The sequence below is a fragment of the Crocodylus porosus genome, unplaced genomic scaffold (assembly GCF_001723895.1).
Source record: "Crocodylus porosus isolate Cpor-Errol unplaced genomic scaffold, CroPor_comp1, whole genome shotgun sequence".
Lineage (NCBI taxonomy): Eukaryota > Metazoa > Chordata > Crocodylia > Crocodylidae > Crocodylus > Crocodylus porosus.
In genome coordinates, this window is record NW_017728926.1 from 7,491,119 (window position 1) to 7,506,658 (window position 15,540).

Consider the following 15,540-nt stretch of genomic DNA (forward strand, 5'->3'; position numbering starts at 1 on the left):
CCCACCCAACTTCAGTTTTGAGGTGAAGTTAAGCCCTCAACATTCTGTTGTAAAAAACCTAAGGAAAATTCGAGCAAGTGAAAAGTGGAGAAGAGCGTTTCATAACAGTTTGTTAGTAAATTATTGTGAAAATAGTAAAGTTGCTTATAATATAGTAGATACTACTCCAGTGTGTGTGCATGTGTGGGTTTCATCCTTTCCTTCCTTTTGGATTGCAGGCAATGCAGCACTTGTTTTGCGGAGCAGGCTGAAAGTGAGAGTAGTAAAGGAGCACAGAGAGAAGAAAATGATACAAAATGGTATAGAAGAAAATGGAATGGTGCCTACAAGTCTGGAGAAAGAAGTGGGAAAGCAAATCATGCAATATCAGGTCAGAGCCAGAAGAGTGTAAAATGGAAAACGAGCAAAAGAACTAAGAAATAATTCATCCTACACTCGAGTTTCTCAAGGTTTTTTTTTTTTCTTTTTCATCATATTCTGTTAACCCAGTACTATGACACTTTCTATATTGCTTCCAGGTAATTTCCTAAATAGGCCATAAAAAAAAGGGTGTATTGCATAACATAGTATTTGCTATAATGCTGCATATGCTATAATCATAATACTTTGTTTATACATTGCTCTGCACCAGAGGTTTTCTTGTATTTTGAAACCAGTAAATTGATTACAATGGCCTTGACAATTGAATGTCTCACTGGTGGATATAACCAAAGGAGGAATCCTATTAGCACCATCAGCAACTTGCTTCTGGAAAATATCCATAGCACCAAGTAACTATTTCTACTGGTGATCACTAAGACAGGATTATATAGCAACTCAAAGACCAAGATAAGTTGGTGAAGATTGGGGTGAAACTTTCATAAACATATGTTACTTGTCCTTTGTCAATTACTATCTTGTCAGGCCAAAAAAAAAATTAACTGGTTTCGTGTCCTGCCAGGTCCTAAATGAAGTTGTTGTCGATCGTGGTCCTTCCTCCTACCTTTCCAATGTAGATGTTTATCTGGATGGGCACCTTATAACCACAGTACAAGGAGATGGTAAGTTAACGGCTCTTGATAAAAAGCTTAACCGGTCCCTGTCTAAATACTAAAAGGAAACTAACTTCTAATTACCTTGCCTCTACTTTTTTACTTTTTCCATTGGAAATAAAAGCTTGGGTTTTGGCTCCTGGGCTGTTTGAAAACTGGGTGTGCAGAAGTGTGAGTTTAGGCAACTGGTACAGTCCACAGAGCAGCACTGACATCAGTAAAAAAGCTTACAGAACACATCTTATGTAGAGGTGTCATATGGCAACTTGTTTGTATAGGAGAATTGGGGACAAAAGGAAGAAGTTAGAAGACGGTGCTTAGGCGCAAGTAGGGGTGCAGCAATAAAGATTTTTTTTTTTGGCCAATACCAATGGCTGATTTATTAACGAGCCACATCGACTGATCCAATTGTTGATATGCAGCCCAGCACCTTGGAGAGCAGTGTCTGGCTGGTAAGTCTGTTGGGGTGGGGAGGAAAGGGTGTATGAGGGGAGCAGATCGAGGTCCCCATAGTGAGGGAGGGAGTGGGGGTGGAGCTGGGGCAGGGTGTGGGACAGAGCCATGAGCAGCTTTTGCATGGGGGATGGCTCCTGCCACTGCACACATCCCAGGAAGGCATGGGGGGCATGCTTCCCTGGATCTGTGCATGGGGCTAGGGTGAGGCTGTGCACTTGGGATGGGGAGTGATACCAGGCTCTTCCCAGTGAGGGTTGGACCAGGGCTGCACTCAGGGCAGGTGGTGGTGCTGGGAGGGTGGGCTACGGTAAATTTTGGGGTGGCTGTAGTCCACCCTATAGCCCCCTTCTAGCACCACTGCTGCCTGCCCCAAGCCCAACCCTGGTCCAGGCCCTGCCAGAAGGAGCCCAGCACAGCCCCTGGCCCTGAGCATGCAGCGGGGAGCCTGCCCTCACCAGTGCCTCCCCTGGGGTGCATGCAATAACAGGAGTTGCACCCCAACTCCTGGATGAGTTGCTCATGGCTCTGTCCTGCCCCACCCAGTCCCATTCCCTGCCTCACCATGGGGCCTCCATCTGCCCCCGCCACACCCCTCCCCCCCCCACCACATACTTATTGGCCAGACACTGCTCTCCAAAACACAGGAAGCCCTTGCTCTCCAAGCTGTCAGGCTGCATTCCTGGCCGTGTGAGCTGTGGCTGCGCACATGCACACAGCATTTATTAGCGATGTTATTGGCCACACCAGCTAAAATAACCGGATTTTGCCAATGTCAGTTTTCCTTTTCAGTGCTGATCCAATATGAACCAATGTATCAGTGTACCTCTATTGTTAAATATTGACATTTCATCCATAAAGCTCTTAACAGATATGAATCTTCCTACCCTCATAGGTATGTGTGTATGTGCAGTACAGATGTGCAAATTGATGCAAGAGAAAGAGTCTGTCAGTGGTTGAATTGGAAGGGAGTTTCTGGCCCCCATTCATGTATCTGGTTCACTCCTTTCCTTGGAAATCTGAGTTCAGCCTGTAGACTTCCCAATTTCATCTAACTCAGTCTCTTTAATATTTTAAAAGCTTATAGCTAAAATCAAGCCTCAGGTGACTCATGGTCAAGAAATCCAACTTGGGATAAGGTCAGATGTTTTTTAGTAGCTTTAAATGACAGAAGTGCAACTTCCTGTTGCCTAGCCTTACTTTTAAAGCAGTGGTTTTCAGCCTGTGGTCTCCAGGCTCCTGGGGGTCCGTAGACTACATCTAAGGGGTTTGCAAAAGATGACTGATTGATCAAAAATGTGAATACCCACACCTACAATTCAGAGGGGTTGGCACCTCCATTTAAAATTTCCAAAGGGGTCCGCAAGTGAAAAAAGGTTGAAAACCACTGCTTTAAAGTATTACTTTCAGCCAAGCACGCGTAAGTAAAACTTGTGTTCTGTTCACAGGTGTTATCGTTTCCACACCGACTGGTAGTACTGCTTATGCTGCTGCAGCTGGAGCTTCAATGATTCATCCAAATGTTCCTGCAATCATGATCACCCCAATCTGTCCTCATTCATTGTCCTTCAGACCCATTGTTGTCCCTGCAGGAGTGGAGCTCAAGGTTAGCTTTTGTTCTCTTTGTTCAAAGAAGTAAATTGTCGGAGATAAGAACATTGGCCCAGGAAGCCCTTTCTCGTCCCTAAATCCAGGCCCCTGCATTTGCAGACGGCCATTTACCCAAGGTTTCCTCAGAATGACTACTTGAAACCTCACACACCACTACAGGTACAAAATGGGCACTTCTACACAAGATGTTTACTGTGGAGCTGCCTAACTAGCTCCACAGTAATCATCTCAGCATTCACACATGTAGCCCTATTGGACCACAGTAAACCTAATAAACTCTGTCACAGGTTAGTACTTGTAAATACAGATACTAACCTGTGGCAGAGGTTTTTAGTGCATAGCAATGCACGTGTAAATGCTGATAGGGATGACTGGGGCACAAGCATGCTTCAGTGTGGGGGCTGCCTCCTGGCTAGCCCCCCACTGGAGCACCCTTGTGCCCATCCAGCCCTCTGCAGCACATTGAGCTGGATCAGGGCAGTCTTAGACTGGCAGGCTGACCCCCTGGGCCCTCTGCTATCTGGGGCTGCTCCAACCCGGCTCAACATCCTGTGGTCCTGGGTGCATGTTCAAATAAATGCCGGTGTAGTATGTGCCAGGGTTATTGCTGTGAATTAATTGCACCTGTAGATGTGCCCAATAAGAAGATAAATATTATAAGATTGACCAAAGCAAAGGACATAAAGTTTGTTTATTATTAGGCACTATGCCCATATGTAGAACAATGGTTCTTAACCGTATTGATTCGAGGCAGCACTCTGTAACTTTTGTGAATTAAGCAGCACCCCATTTCAAAAAGTAATTTATTTATTACAGTGTTTAACTCCTTGCAGAAGTGTTGGGCAGTGGAAGCAGGCCATCTGCCAGGCAAAGGGGAGCCTGAGCCTACACTTATCTGTTCATATCTGCTTATCTTCCTTGCATCTCATAGCACCCTTTAAAAGATCTCAAGTCACTTCAGTGTGCCCTGATACCGTGGTTAAGAATCATTGATGCAGAACTGTCAGGAATGGGAATTTTCGAGACTAGCAGATGTGAGCAGATATACTTATTTAGAAGGATGATAATCTTAATTGCATATAGTTTTGCAAAAAAAAAAAAAAAAAAAAACTCCCAAAACTTGTCATGTCCAATCTGTGCTCAGAGTGGATTTTCTTGTAATAGATATTGGCCACAAATAAATTTATTTCACTGGTTTTGTGTGTTAATATTTTGCACAACTGTTTTAGTCTGCCAGTCTATATAACGGAGAAATCTTGGTGTTTTGTGAGGGTATGAGAAGTTTAAAAAGGATTTTTTTTTTTTTTTTTTTACCATTTGAATTGGTTGCTTATTCATGGCACCTACATCAAGCTACAGTTTATCTATACAGTTGGCAATATGGCAGAAATCAATCATCTCAAGACAGCTCATACCATAAATTATGCATATGGTACGGTTGGCCAAGTGGTCAGTTGGCTAAACAAATAGTCAGTTGACCATTTATTTGACCATGGTCAGATGCTGTTAAATACTCCATGAAGCCATGAATGCCCTTGTATAGGTGGTGACCTACCATTTTTTCCGTCACGCTGTCATTTGTTAGCAAAGGGCAGAAGTGAGGGCTCCTTGCCTCCCAGTCCTGCAGGAGGCAAGACATCTATATACATCACCCCCTTCTCCCCTTTCTCAAGGAGCAGGTATCCTGGCCCTGAGCTCTTCCAGCCAATTCTCTCATTCTGTCTTCCCCTTCATTAAGCCATATGGGGCTGCAAGAGCTAACTCTGGGTTGAGGAGGAAATGAAAACCAGCAGCATGGAAAAGCTGACCTTTTATAGTTTCTATGTATGTTTCAGTTTCATTTTTTCTTATAATTTGTAACTCTTTGGGCTGACCCTGACATTCCAGGGTAAAATCCAAAAAGAAGAACAGTTGAATTTTGTTCACACTGATATGTAACCCATGTTGCTAGCTAGAATAAATTTGAAAAACTTGTAATAAATTAGTTTAATTGTTTCACAGTAACAGTCAGCAATCTTGTTTTGTTAACATAACTTATGTAATTTTATGTAATTAACATAAATATCTAACTTATTGAAGATTAGTCTCTCACTGTTCTAATAAATTAATCTTTACATTACTTGACACTTTTTTTTACAATATTTGACCAGTCAATTGACTGGGTATTTTTGACTCCTCAAATACCCAGGTCTAACTATAGCCTCTTAAATTTGAAAGTTTTACATAAAGCCTACAAAGTTCACACATCTGTATTTCAAAACGCTGATCACAAAAGTCCACCCAGAAGTAAAACTAAGACTACTGATCTCATTGAATTGAGCAGTATGTTAACTCTTATATGGAGTTCAGGTTTTCTGTAACTGGAATGCCTTTATAGTAAATAACCTTACTAGAATTGTTAGGAAAGGCATTGCTGTGCACATAACTGTATGCCTCCATTATATTTGCAATATGCATAATATTAAACTTGTATCCACAATCCTGTAAAACTTTCAGCAGAAAAAGACAGTAGAGGAAATAAAATCTCTATGTACACTAGATACAGGAGAGTAAAAAAAAAAAAAAAAAAAAGGGATATGTTCTTTTCTCGGTCCTTCAGCTCAGAAAGCTGCATTTTTAATTCTTGAATTCTTGTGTTTTGTCCTTTCTTAGATTACGCTGTCCCCTGATGCCCGGAATACAGCATGGGTTTCGTTTGATGGGAGGAAGAGACAGGAAATCTGCCATGGAGACAGGTGAGAATTTCTCTTTGGTTGCGACTTCTTAAGCATTGAGAGAGTTGTGCAGCCACACTCTTTTGAATTTCCCTCATGTTGGCTAGGACTGTAAGGTATTGGTGGTGGCAGCAGAAATGAATATTTTATAAGTTTTATAATTGCTTATAAGTGGCAAGGTTAGCAAAAATGTTTTGGATACTCCTGCTTGGAAAAAAAATAGGCACATTTTTAAAAGCAGATGAAATGTTGGCACGGGGGAAAAGGACATCCAAATAGGAGTTGGAGAAAAAGGTCATGCCCTTAAAGAAATCTGTGAACTTCAGCTCATGGACTAGATCTTGGGACTGCTGAACACAGTGAAGTCAACAGGAGTAGCTTGTGCTCATTACCTCTCAAGAAGGCATTATTTGGCACATATACCATTGAATAAAATTGCAAAGCCAATCTAGAAAAAAGAGCAAAGGTCTTCTTCGTAGAAAAGTAGGGCTGGAATGGACCTCCTGAGATCATCTGATCCAACGCCCTGCTTGAAGTAGGTTCATCCCTACCTAGGCCATCCCTTACAAGTTTTTTCCTTTAACTTATTCCTGTAGCTATACAATCAACCCCGCTGTACAGTTATGAGGCATGTTGCCCAAAGGCACCAAAAGCTCCATAACTTGCCACAGGTAAAGCAGGAGGATGAGGGCTGTCAGTGTCCCACTGCTGCAAAGGAGTCTTATTATACGCAAGAGGTCCAAAAAAGAGTGCTATGCCCCCTGCCACAGATGAAGGCACTTTGCCTGTGTTCAGATGAGCTTTTATAATAGCAGATACATTGGGCCCTTATTACATTCAGTGGCAGGAGTCTGCAGCTCCCATGACACGGTGCAGTGCTTTAAAGCAGTGGTTCTAAATTTTTTGTATTGGGACCCGTTTGTAAACATCACTGGCCAGTCCCGACCCAGTAAATAGTTTAAGTAGAAAATAGTCCCCTGGCCCTGCTGGTGCACTTCACTCCCAACCCACTGTCCTCTGCCGCAGTCCCCCAGTGTATAGGGCAGGGTGGGAGGAAGTGTGGACCATGGGAGTCCCCAGCAGCCCCTTGGAGGCTGGAACTCTGCCAGCCTGCAAGGGAAAGCCCATGGTTTCCCAGGTTTTTGTCCTTTTAAAGGAGAATCCATTTTTAAAGTTTGTTTGCAACCCTTTCATATGTTCTTGCAAACCCACTTTTGGATTATGACCCATGGGTTGGGAAACTCTAGTTTAAAGGACTTGTCCTCTTTCCCAGTACAGAAATGTGGATTAGTAAGAAAGAGCTCAGATCAACCCCAAGCTCTCTGCTGCATAGTTTATTTTATTCTTATAGATCCATTTTGTTGTGTGACCACTATGCTTTTCTGATCCATATTTGTGGGAAGATGAAGAACAGGACAGTGCAAGGATCTTTCACTCTGGAATTTGTTGGGGGTTTTTTTCCCCCCCTGCAGTTGAGCAGTAAGATGCATTGGGAGTCTGCACATTTGATCAGATTGATGCTATGGCAGTGATGTTGGACTATGTTATTTGCTGCCTTTAAGTTTTAGGACTTGAGGTTTAAGGATGAATTATTTTTGAGCTGACCCAAGGGTGGTCTTGTGAACCCCAGCAAAGAGATGCAAGACTCTCTAGAGCAGGAAAGAGAAATAGGGGGATAAGGCAGGCTGGCTGTGGACTCTGCTCACAATAATTCTTACCTATAGCATTGTATCTCTACTGACGTTTCTAAGGCATTCTGCTTGTTGTATTATGTAAGTACTGTCTCCCAGCTTGGCCAGCAACAAATTTCAGAAATTAACCATTGCCCAGAGATTTGAATACTTATAGACCTAAGGATTAAAAAAGGTTTCCTGATTCTACAAATACCAAAGTACGATTTTATTGCATTTTTTATGTTACTTCTTTACTAACTGAGGGTATTCCTGTGTTGCAGTATTAGCATCACTACCTCTTGCTATCCCCTTCCTTCAATCTGTTTCCGAGATCCTGTGAGCGACTGGTTCGAAAGCCTGGCTGAGTGTTTACACTGGAATGTTCGGAAGAAGCAAAATAACTTTGCTGTTGAAGAAGAAGAATTTTGAATGTTGAAAGCTAATGATGTTCATGTGGTTAATGTGGCAGTATCCCTTGTTGTTGTTTGTTTTTTTTTAAAAAAAGGGGGTTTTGGTTTTAAATCCTGTAGCTCCTGGGAATAAACACAATAGGCACATATTTTAAACAGTGATGTACCTCATAGCAGTCTGATCTGCTGATGACCGGAAGTGATCATGTTACATCCAATCCACTGGCAGTAGGAATTTTAAGGTTTAAAAATCTGACTTTTGTCAGCTAAACTTAATTTTTTTAATTTTCAAATTTTAAAATGGGTTGATATTGCTAATCAGCAGGGCCGTCCTGGGGTGGGGTAGGCACGAATCAAGGCAACCGTCCTGGGCCCTGCACTTTATGGGGTCCCATGGAGCCCAGTGGAGTGGCTGTAGCGCATCTGTGCCACTGCTGCCAGCTTCGCATCCAGCCGCTTGCTACCCTCCCTCCCTGCTGCTGGCACTACTGCCATTGGCTTCTTCATATCCAGGGTGCACAGGATTGGGTCAGGGTAGGGCCCCATGCGAGCTGATTTGCCTTGGGCCCCCCACCCTGTTTGGGTCAGCTCTGGTAATCAGTATCCAAAACACCTACAATCTTGATTGTAACCAGCAATTTGCAAAGTGACATGGTAGGTTGTATACATAAATAATAGAAAAGTGAATTAAAATATTCTAGTTAGTTTGGTATATTTGTTGTTCTCTGTTAAGATTTCTCTTCCTTTAAAACAAAGGAATCTTACTTGGAATGCCTTCCCATTGAGACAACACTTAAATCCTTTGCCCTTACATGCAAGTGTGGCAAGACTTTTGGGGGAAAGAAACAGTTAGTTATACTGATTAAACTCTTTATTTTTAGTAGTTAAAACTGTTGAAAACCCTCTTATTTCTGCCACTTAAATTAACATTGTCTGGCCTTATCACTGTTCTTACCATCCAAAAAGACAGGGTTGACTGGACAGTTGGTAAAGTGTTACTCTGTTAATGTGTACATTAACTGATTTATCCTCAGCAGTTCCCTGCTTTTTCAGCACGGTTGGGAGCTTTAGAAATGTGTAGAATTTTTGTACTCCCTGAAATAAACATCATTTGAGATTGTAAATGACAAGCTTTTGCCAGAGCCAGAAGAGCCTGGACTTGGACGACTACTATGTTGTCTAAAATCACTGACCACTGATGCTGTTGCTTATTCTGAGAAATATGAGCATTGTAAATTAGGACCTGAATGCCCTTAACTCCCCATGGAAGTGGAAGGGTGCTCAGTACTCAAGGGTTGGGCCCTTGAGTAACAAAAAGGGGATACTGCATTGGTAGGCTGATCAGAAACAGGACACATTCCCAGCCTAGTAGCGATGGTGCCTTCAGCACACTTCAAGATGTTTTAAGTCTTGTATGTACTTTTTTAAGATTCTTTCAAATGTTTCTAACCTGTTTATGTACATAATTTTATTGTACATGCTTTTATGAAGATAAGTAGTTTAAAAAAAGGGTTTGTACTGAGCTTTTACTAAGAAAAAATAATCAAACCCAGTTATAATGTTTACATTAATGTTCTTTGTGGTATAGTCTCTCACTACCATGCTATCCTAATCCTAATATTTTCAAATAACCTCTGCATAGACCATTAAAGGGATGGACGATCTCTGCTAGTCTTGCAGTATAAGGCATGTTATGGCAGAGGAATCTGTTTCTTCTTGATTAAGTGTGGGGTTTTCTGCAAGTGAAATGAGTTCTGTTGAACTTTTCATGGTTGTCTTACTCTTGTTTGTGTGGTCAGGGTTAATAATGGGAAATGTACTAATTCCCATGCTCTACCTAGCCTGAAGTCCTCTGAGTTAATATCTCTTCCTTGTTGGATGTTGCCCTAGTGTGTTTAATTTTGTCCCATTAAGATGAGAGCAAATTGTAGCTCTCCACTAATGATGTAATAGCGCACTAAAATTGTGTTAATATAAATTGATGTTCAGTTTGTAAATACTTTGTAAATTAGACTATTGTTTAGTTTGGTCTGGACAAGCAGAACTTGTGATGTTATCGTTGAGCATGTTCAGATATCTTTGGAGCTTTTGTTTTGTTTTGTTTTCACTTGAATTTACAGTAACTATTTTATCACTGTTTAAAGCTGCTTACGGGTTTTCTAGACAGTATTCAGTTTCTGAATAGCTGTTTTCTTTCTGAGCTATAGAAACATATTTTGCTTTGAAAAATATACATTTCCTTATTTAAACATGCAATAACTGAGAAAGGAACAGGGTAAAGCCTTTAATTTTTAGTGGAGGTATAAATATCCTGATAAATGAATATAAGCCAGAAGGCTTAGTAAGATAGGAAGTGGAAATAACCCGTTGAAGTGGTGGTAAGGCAAAATGAGTAAGAAAGAGCCTTATACTGAACTTACAATTTTTTAAAAACTAAAATTGCATCTTCAGCACTTTTTTTTTTTTCATTTGTGCTTTTTTTATAATAGTAAACATCTTTCATGACATGGAACAGATTATGGAACATTAATTTTCAGAGTGTACACTTCCTAAAATGTAATTTCTAAACACATCCTATGTAACTACTCCCTCCAAATTGGACTTATGCGGTTTTATTAAATTTAATCTAACATGCAGAGGCAATTGCATTATTTGGCTCTGAGTGCATTTCTTCATAGTTTTGCTTGTGAAAGACACCTTCTCTTCCCACTCAGTGACAAAAGCTTGTTTGGATCACTAGCCAGCTGAAATGAAAGCTACAATCAGAGACGTCTGGAAAGTAATGTGTTTGGATGCATGCTCCTGCTGTAACTTTGGAAAAAGTTATTTAATCTTGTTTTCTTACTAGTTTTTTGTAAACAAAGTGACTCAAATGATTTGCGTTAATACTTGAAAGAATTTGTTTAACTGTAAGAACCCTCCTTCTAGACTCTTAATTCTTCTAAATGGCCCTCCGCAAGCAAGTAACTAGAGCTTTGTCTGTACTTGAAAAGTTTTGCCCACATGGTTATGCTGGATAGGAGTGTAATTCTCTCTAGCTGTAGTTGTCATCAAAAATCTTTTGAAAATTCATTTAGACTAGAAAAAAATTCAATTTGACTGCTTAACTTATTCCATTTGGGGAACTGGTTTCAAGTGTACCAGGAAAAGTTGGTATATACTGTATCTCTCCTTTGATGATGTAAACCAGCCGCCCTTTTAAGTTTAGACAGGGTGTAAATGGAGACTTGTAAAGCATTTGTTTAAAGAAAAGGCAGTGGTGATTTCCAGTAAAAGCCTTGAAAATAAGAAAGAAACATTGAAAGTTATTGCAGTACTGAAACTGATGTATGGTATAATTCAAAGTGCACTGAACTTATTTTTTTAAATATCCTGATGTTTCATACTGTTCATGATTGGAAACATGTTAAATATTGCTGAGAACAAATATTTTCAGTCCTTTAAATAAACACTTTTTTTTTTTTGTTAAGCTTGTTTTGTGCAGGAGCATTTTGACACGCCAGGACAGAAACAGGCACTACAAATGCAGTGTATTAGAATAAGTTTATAGGGACTGCTGTTCAAGAGATAAGGCAAAAGTGGATTTAAGAGCCACTAAGTATATGGTTATTTCCAATCTTTAAGAATCAAGCTTCCGACAATTACCATATGGGTTAAAATCAATTTTTTCCCTTCACTTAGGCACTTTCTTAATGATCCAAGAAAGAGATTACAAGAGTTGTGGGTAAAGAACAGGGACAATGGGAAACATTTAAATAATATGTTTTCCTAACAGAAGTTTCAAGATTGAACATTTTTTCTGAGGCCATCCTTGTTTCTTACCCAGTGATTATTCCTAGGGGTTCTTTAATTAGCCTGGAAGTACAAGCTACTTTTAGGCATAGTCTCAGAGTACTCCATACATATTCTGCAGCCATATAAAACTGACAGTCATATAATGAAGAAGACCTGGTGCTTACTACAGATAGGTCTTCTGTTTAAAAGCTATATTACCCAACATTCTGACTTGAATGTAGCAGCAGGGGTTTCACCATCTCCATGCAGAGAAACATGCCTCACCAGTTATGAAACTGCTTGCTGGAACCGAAATGCCTTCCAAAAACCACAGCAACTCTATCCTGCGTTATGATTTTATCTTGCCTAAATTTGGGGCAGGGAATGATCGTTGCCCCATCATGGCACTTACTTGGCAGAACTCATTCTATTGCTAAGGGATGATTCTCATGATTCAGTTCATATGTGGCTCACAAGATCTCCCTCCTGTCAAAGCGGGTGTTCCAAATTACATTCACAGTGCGAGTTGCTCAGTGTTTTTCATACCAGAACTGCAGTTACCAGGGCAATAAAGCCTTTTATATTAAGAAGACTAAAAACCTCTAACCCTTATTTCCTCGACCAAAAGTAAATAAGCTTTATGGTGTGGGTTTGACCCTTACCTCTCTTCACGGTCCCTCTCCCCTCCTGCCCCCAACAGTTTGAGGGAGGAGATGCAGTGGCATAAAAGGGAATCAGTTCCATTTCATGAAAGCTGCTTTACAAGAATTCCTGCAATCTCCCAAAACCTTGAGAGCAGCATGAATATAATCTAGCAATAAGGAGTGGGGGAAGAGGAATGGCATGGACACTTCCCATATAAGTTAATAGAAATTTGTGTGCAGCCGAGGGCAAAACTTGGCCTAGTGCTGGTCTATCATGTCGGCTAGCTCCTCACTTTAAAAAAAAAAAAAAAAAAAAAATGGTGGTGGAGAGGTGGTTAGCTGAAGTCAGGCAGAAGGCAGGGCAGGGTGACACCTTAGAGACTTGCTCATTGCAGCCATGTTAGCAAGATGAAAGAAGTGGCAAGTGAGCCTTTTGGCTTATCTTTAACCTAGAGAGCTGGGTAACAAGAACAGAGGAGATGCACCTGCAGTCCACACTATTGCCTCAGTAAATATTGAGGGCCCCCAGTGGGCTTATACTGCCTGTGCCATCACATCTTCATTGCTGTTACCCAGAGGTATTTAACTAAAGCCAGTTTGAGAATGCCTGCTTGTACTGCAGTGCTGCTGCCTTTTAGAGAAAGTCTCATACATAGTCACTCATCTTGTGAAAGGGGAGGAGTGGAGTAGCAGCACAGTAGTTGCAGTAACTTCAATTAAGTTGGATTTGTCTTACAATAACCATGTAATTGCATAAGATGTTTTTATAAGTGTTTACGTTCACATTGATCATTCATGCCTTATAGTTATGCTGTGATATGCACAAGGTTGAAAGGCATAAAATTCTTACTTCCTTATTTGCTAAGTTCATGTGCTCTTTGGGGTGTGTTTTCAATTGAATGTTCTTTGATTTAAGTGGGGAGAGGGAATTGGTGGCAGCTGCCACCTTTAAAGTAGCAGGTAGAATAACCCATTGTTATTTAAAACTCTCTTCCAAATGGTGCTGGTGGGCAGGAGAGGCAGTGTTAATTAAAAAAAAAAAAAAATTAAATGAAACAAAAGAACTGTGGCCCTAATGCTGTGATCCTTAATAAGGAAAGCTAACGGCAGGGTCCATTCTCGTATCCTTCAGAAGTGAAATGAAGAACTCTAAATCCAGGCAATTTCTTTAATTAGAGCTGCCTTGAGGGAAAATCATGTTTAACCACTGCTGCAGATATCCATGGATAAAGCAAAGTAGGAACTGGCAGGAAGATGACTGCATGAATAAAGCAAATGTGTAGTATTCCCTATATCGTGTGCACTTAATGTCATGGTTATTAACAGCTAACTGTTCATAATGCTGTTCTGAAGAGAGACTTCCATTATTCATTATGGTGCTGATGACGGAGATCGGGTTGTCCACTTCAGAAGGTGAAGCCAGTTGCATAGGAGTATTTGAGGGATTTGATAGAGTTGAACAAGTGATGTAAAAGTGAAACGACACAGCCGCATCTTCCTGCTAGCTTTGGTATAGCTTGCTGATAGTTGGATAGCCGAACTCATCTGCTAGAACTGTGTCCATTTGGGAATGAATATTGAAAAAAACAAGGCTTTTGACACTGCACCTCATGGGAAAATATTGGCTGAACCAGAGATGATGGGAGATCAATACTGCAGTTGTAATATGGATAAAGAATTGGTTTGAAGAGAGACTACAGCAGCTTCTGTTCTAATGTGAGTTATCAGATTGGAAAGCAGTTCCTGGTGGGGTTCTTCGGGGATCAGTCTTGAGGCCAGCATGCTTAATGTTTTTATTAGAGACTTTTTCATACAGAAATTACTGTATTATGACACTTGTGTTGAGGATATGACCAATATGGAAGATGAATGGACTCGGGTGCCTTAGGGTCACTTCCCTTTATGCTGTACTGGCGGTTTTAGATGTTGGTTGTTGGGGTCAGCTGGTGATGGGGGTCATGTTTGACTTTCAGCTCCAGGGAGCTTATGCAATTCTGGTCTTTGCCATTAGAAAAAGTGAAGCTGGTTGATCCTGCATTAGTTTAATGATTCCACATCTGCTCAGGAGAGGCCCACAATTTAAATTCTTGGCATATAAGGCATTGTTTGCAAGTCAGGCTGGGAGGACTGTTGCAGTTCACAATGGGCATAATCTCAGAGCTGTGGGAAAACTTCCACAATGCCTGTCTCTGCCTCTGTTATGTCTGCTTCAAAACTGCCCTCCTATGCTCTCACTTGCACAAGCAGTAAATTCACTAACAAAATTAGCTTTAATGGAAGAGCTCATTGCTCAGATATTCCTGTTGATTGTTACGTTGAGCTGGTAACTAAAGGCTAAATATTGGTGGCAACATCAGTGTGCTGTTAAAAAGGACTCGGTTGCTAGGTTATTATGCTTTATATCATGGGGTACTTAAAGACGACATGAAACATTAGTGGAGAGAACCAGAGGAGTCCAACCAGGCCTCAATCAGGGCCGAGAATGTTTTCTCTTAGAAGTTGAAGGTTAATTCCTCCAGGTTTAACACACTGTTTCTTGTTAAGAGATTAATATTGTTCCTATTTACAGCTGTATTTCTTCTCTTTATGCAACTCATGTTGCCTCTTGTTGCTAGATGAAGATAAAAAAGAAGAGGAATACTAACAAGGAACATGTCACCATATTTACTCAAATGTAAGATAACCTTGATTATAAGAGCCCACAATAGTTAAGATTCTATATATGGAAAATTCATTAATTTGTTATAATTGTCCAGATGTAGAATCTAATTATTGAAGGTTTATCTTGAATCCCTCCCCATCCCACTGCTACAGCAGGGGAAATGAAAATAAATCCGGGAAGGTGGGGGTCAGGTAGGCCCAGTGCTCAGGTAGACCCTGCTCCCTCTGAGCACATGGAAGTGAGCAGAAATGTGCAAAAACTGAACTTAAAATACACATAGCTATAGTAATTTGCATATAGTACCCATAGACTTAGTTCATCGAGAATTGCTGCATTGAACCTCTTTTGAATTACTGTAATTTTTAGTACACACATTCCATAAAAACACTTTTAAGCAGCATTTTGGCACCTACTTGTATACAGTAAAAACTGTGTGATAATGGCCTAAAGCCAAAATGATCCTGATTTATCATATAGTTCACTGGGTGGGCCCCAGCAAAGTTGAGAGCATTTCAAGCCATGGTGACACCACAGCTCAACACCGCTCAGTATGTTTGGACTCCAGATC

At 40.7% G+C, this 15,540-nt stretch overlaps 1 protein-coding gene and 1 long non-coding RNA gene across 4 annotated transcripts in view; one reads left to right on the plus strand and one right to left on the minus strand.

Moving 5' to 3' along the window:
• The window catches only part of NADK (NAD kinase), a 39,812-nt gene extending 29,601 nt beyond the window's left edge, over positions 1–10,211 (plus strand). For all 3 annotated transcript variants that reach the window (XM_019541297.1, XM_019541295.1, XM_019541298.1), the window contains 5 exons: positions 219–370; positions 941–1,040; positions 2,933–3,090; positions 5,748–5,830; positions 7,764–10,211. In XM_019541297.1, the coding sequence (XP_019396842.1) occupies positions 219–370; positions 941–1,040; positions 2,933–3,090; positions 5,748–5,830; positions 7,764–7,911 (641 nt within the window). In that variant the 3' untranslated portion in view covers positions 7,912–10,211. The remainder of the gene's footprint in view (positions 1–218; positions 371–940; positions 1,041–2,932; positions 3,091–5,747; positions 5,831–7,763) is intronic.
• Positions 9,981–15,370, minus strand: LOC109314257. Its single transcript, XR_002102259.1, has 3 exons — positions 15,359–15,370; positions 14,837–14,839; positions 9,981–11,865 (listed from the first exon to the last, which is right to left on the minus strand). It is a non-coding gene; the product is annotated as an uncharacterized LOC109314257 (long non-coding RNA).
• Between the last annotated feature and the right edge of the window lie 170 nt (positions 15,371–15,540).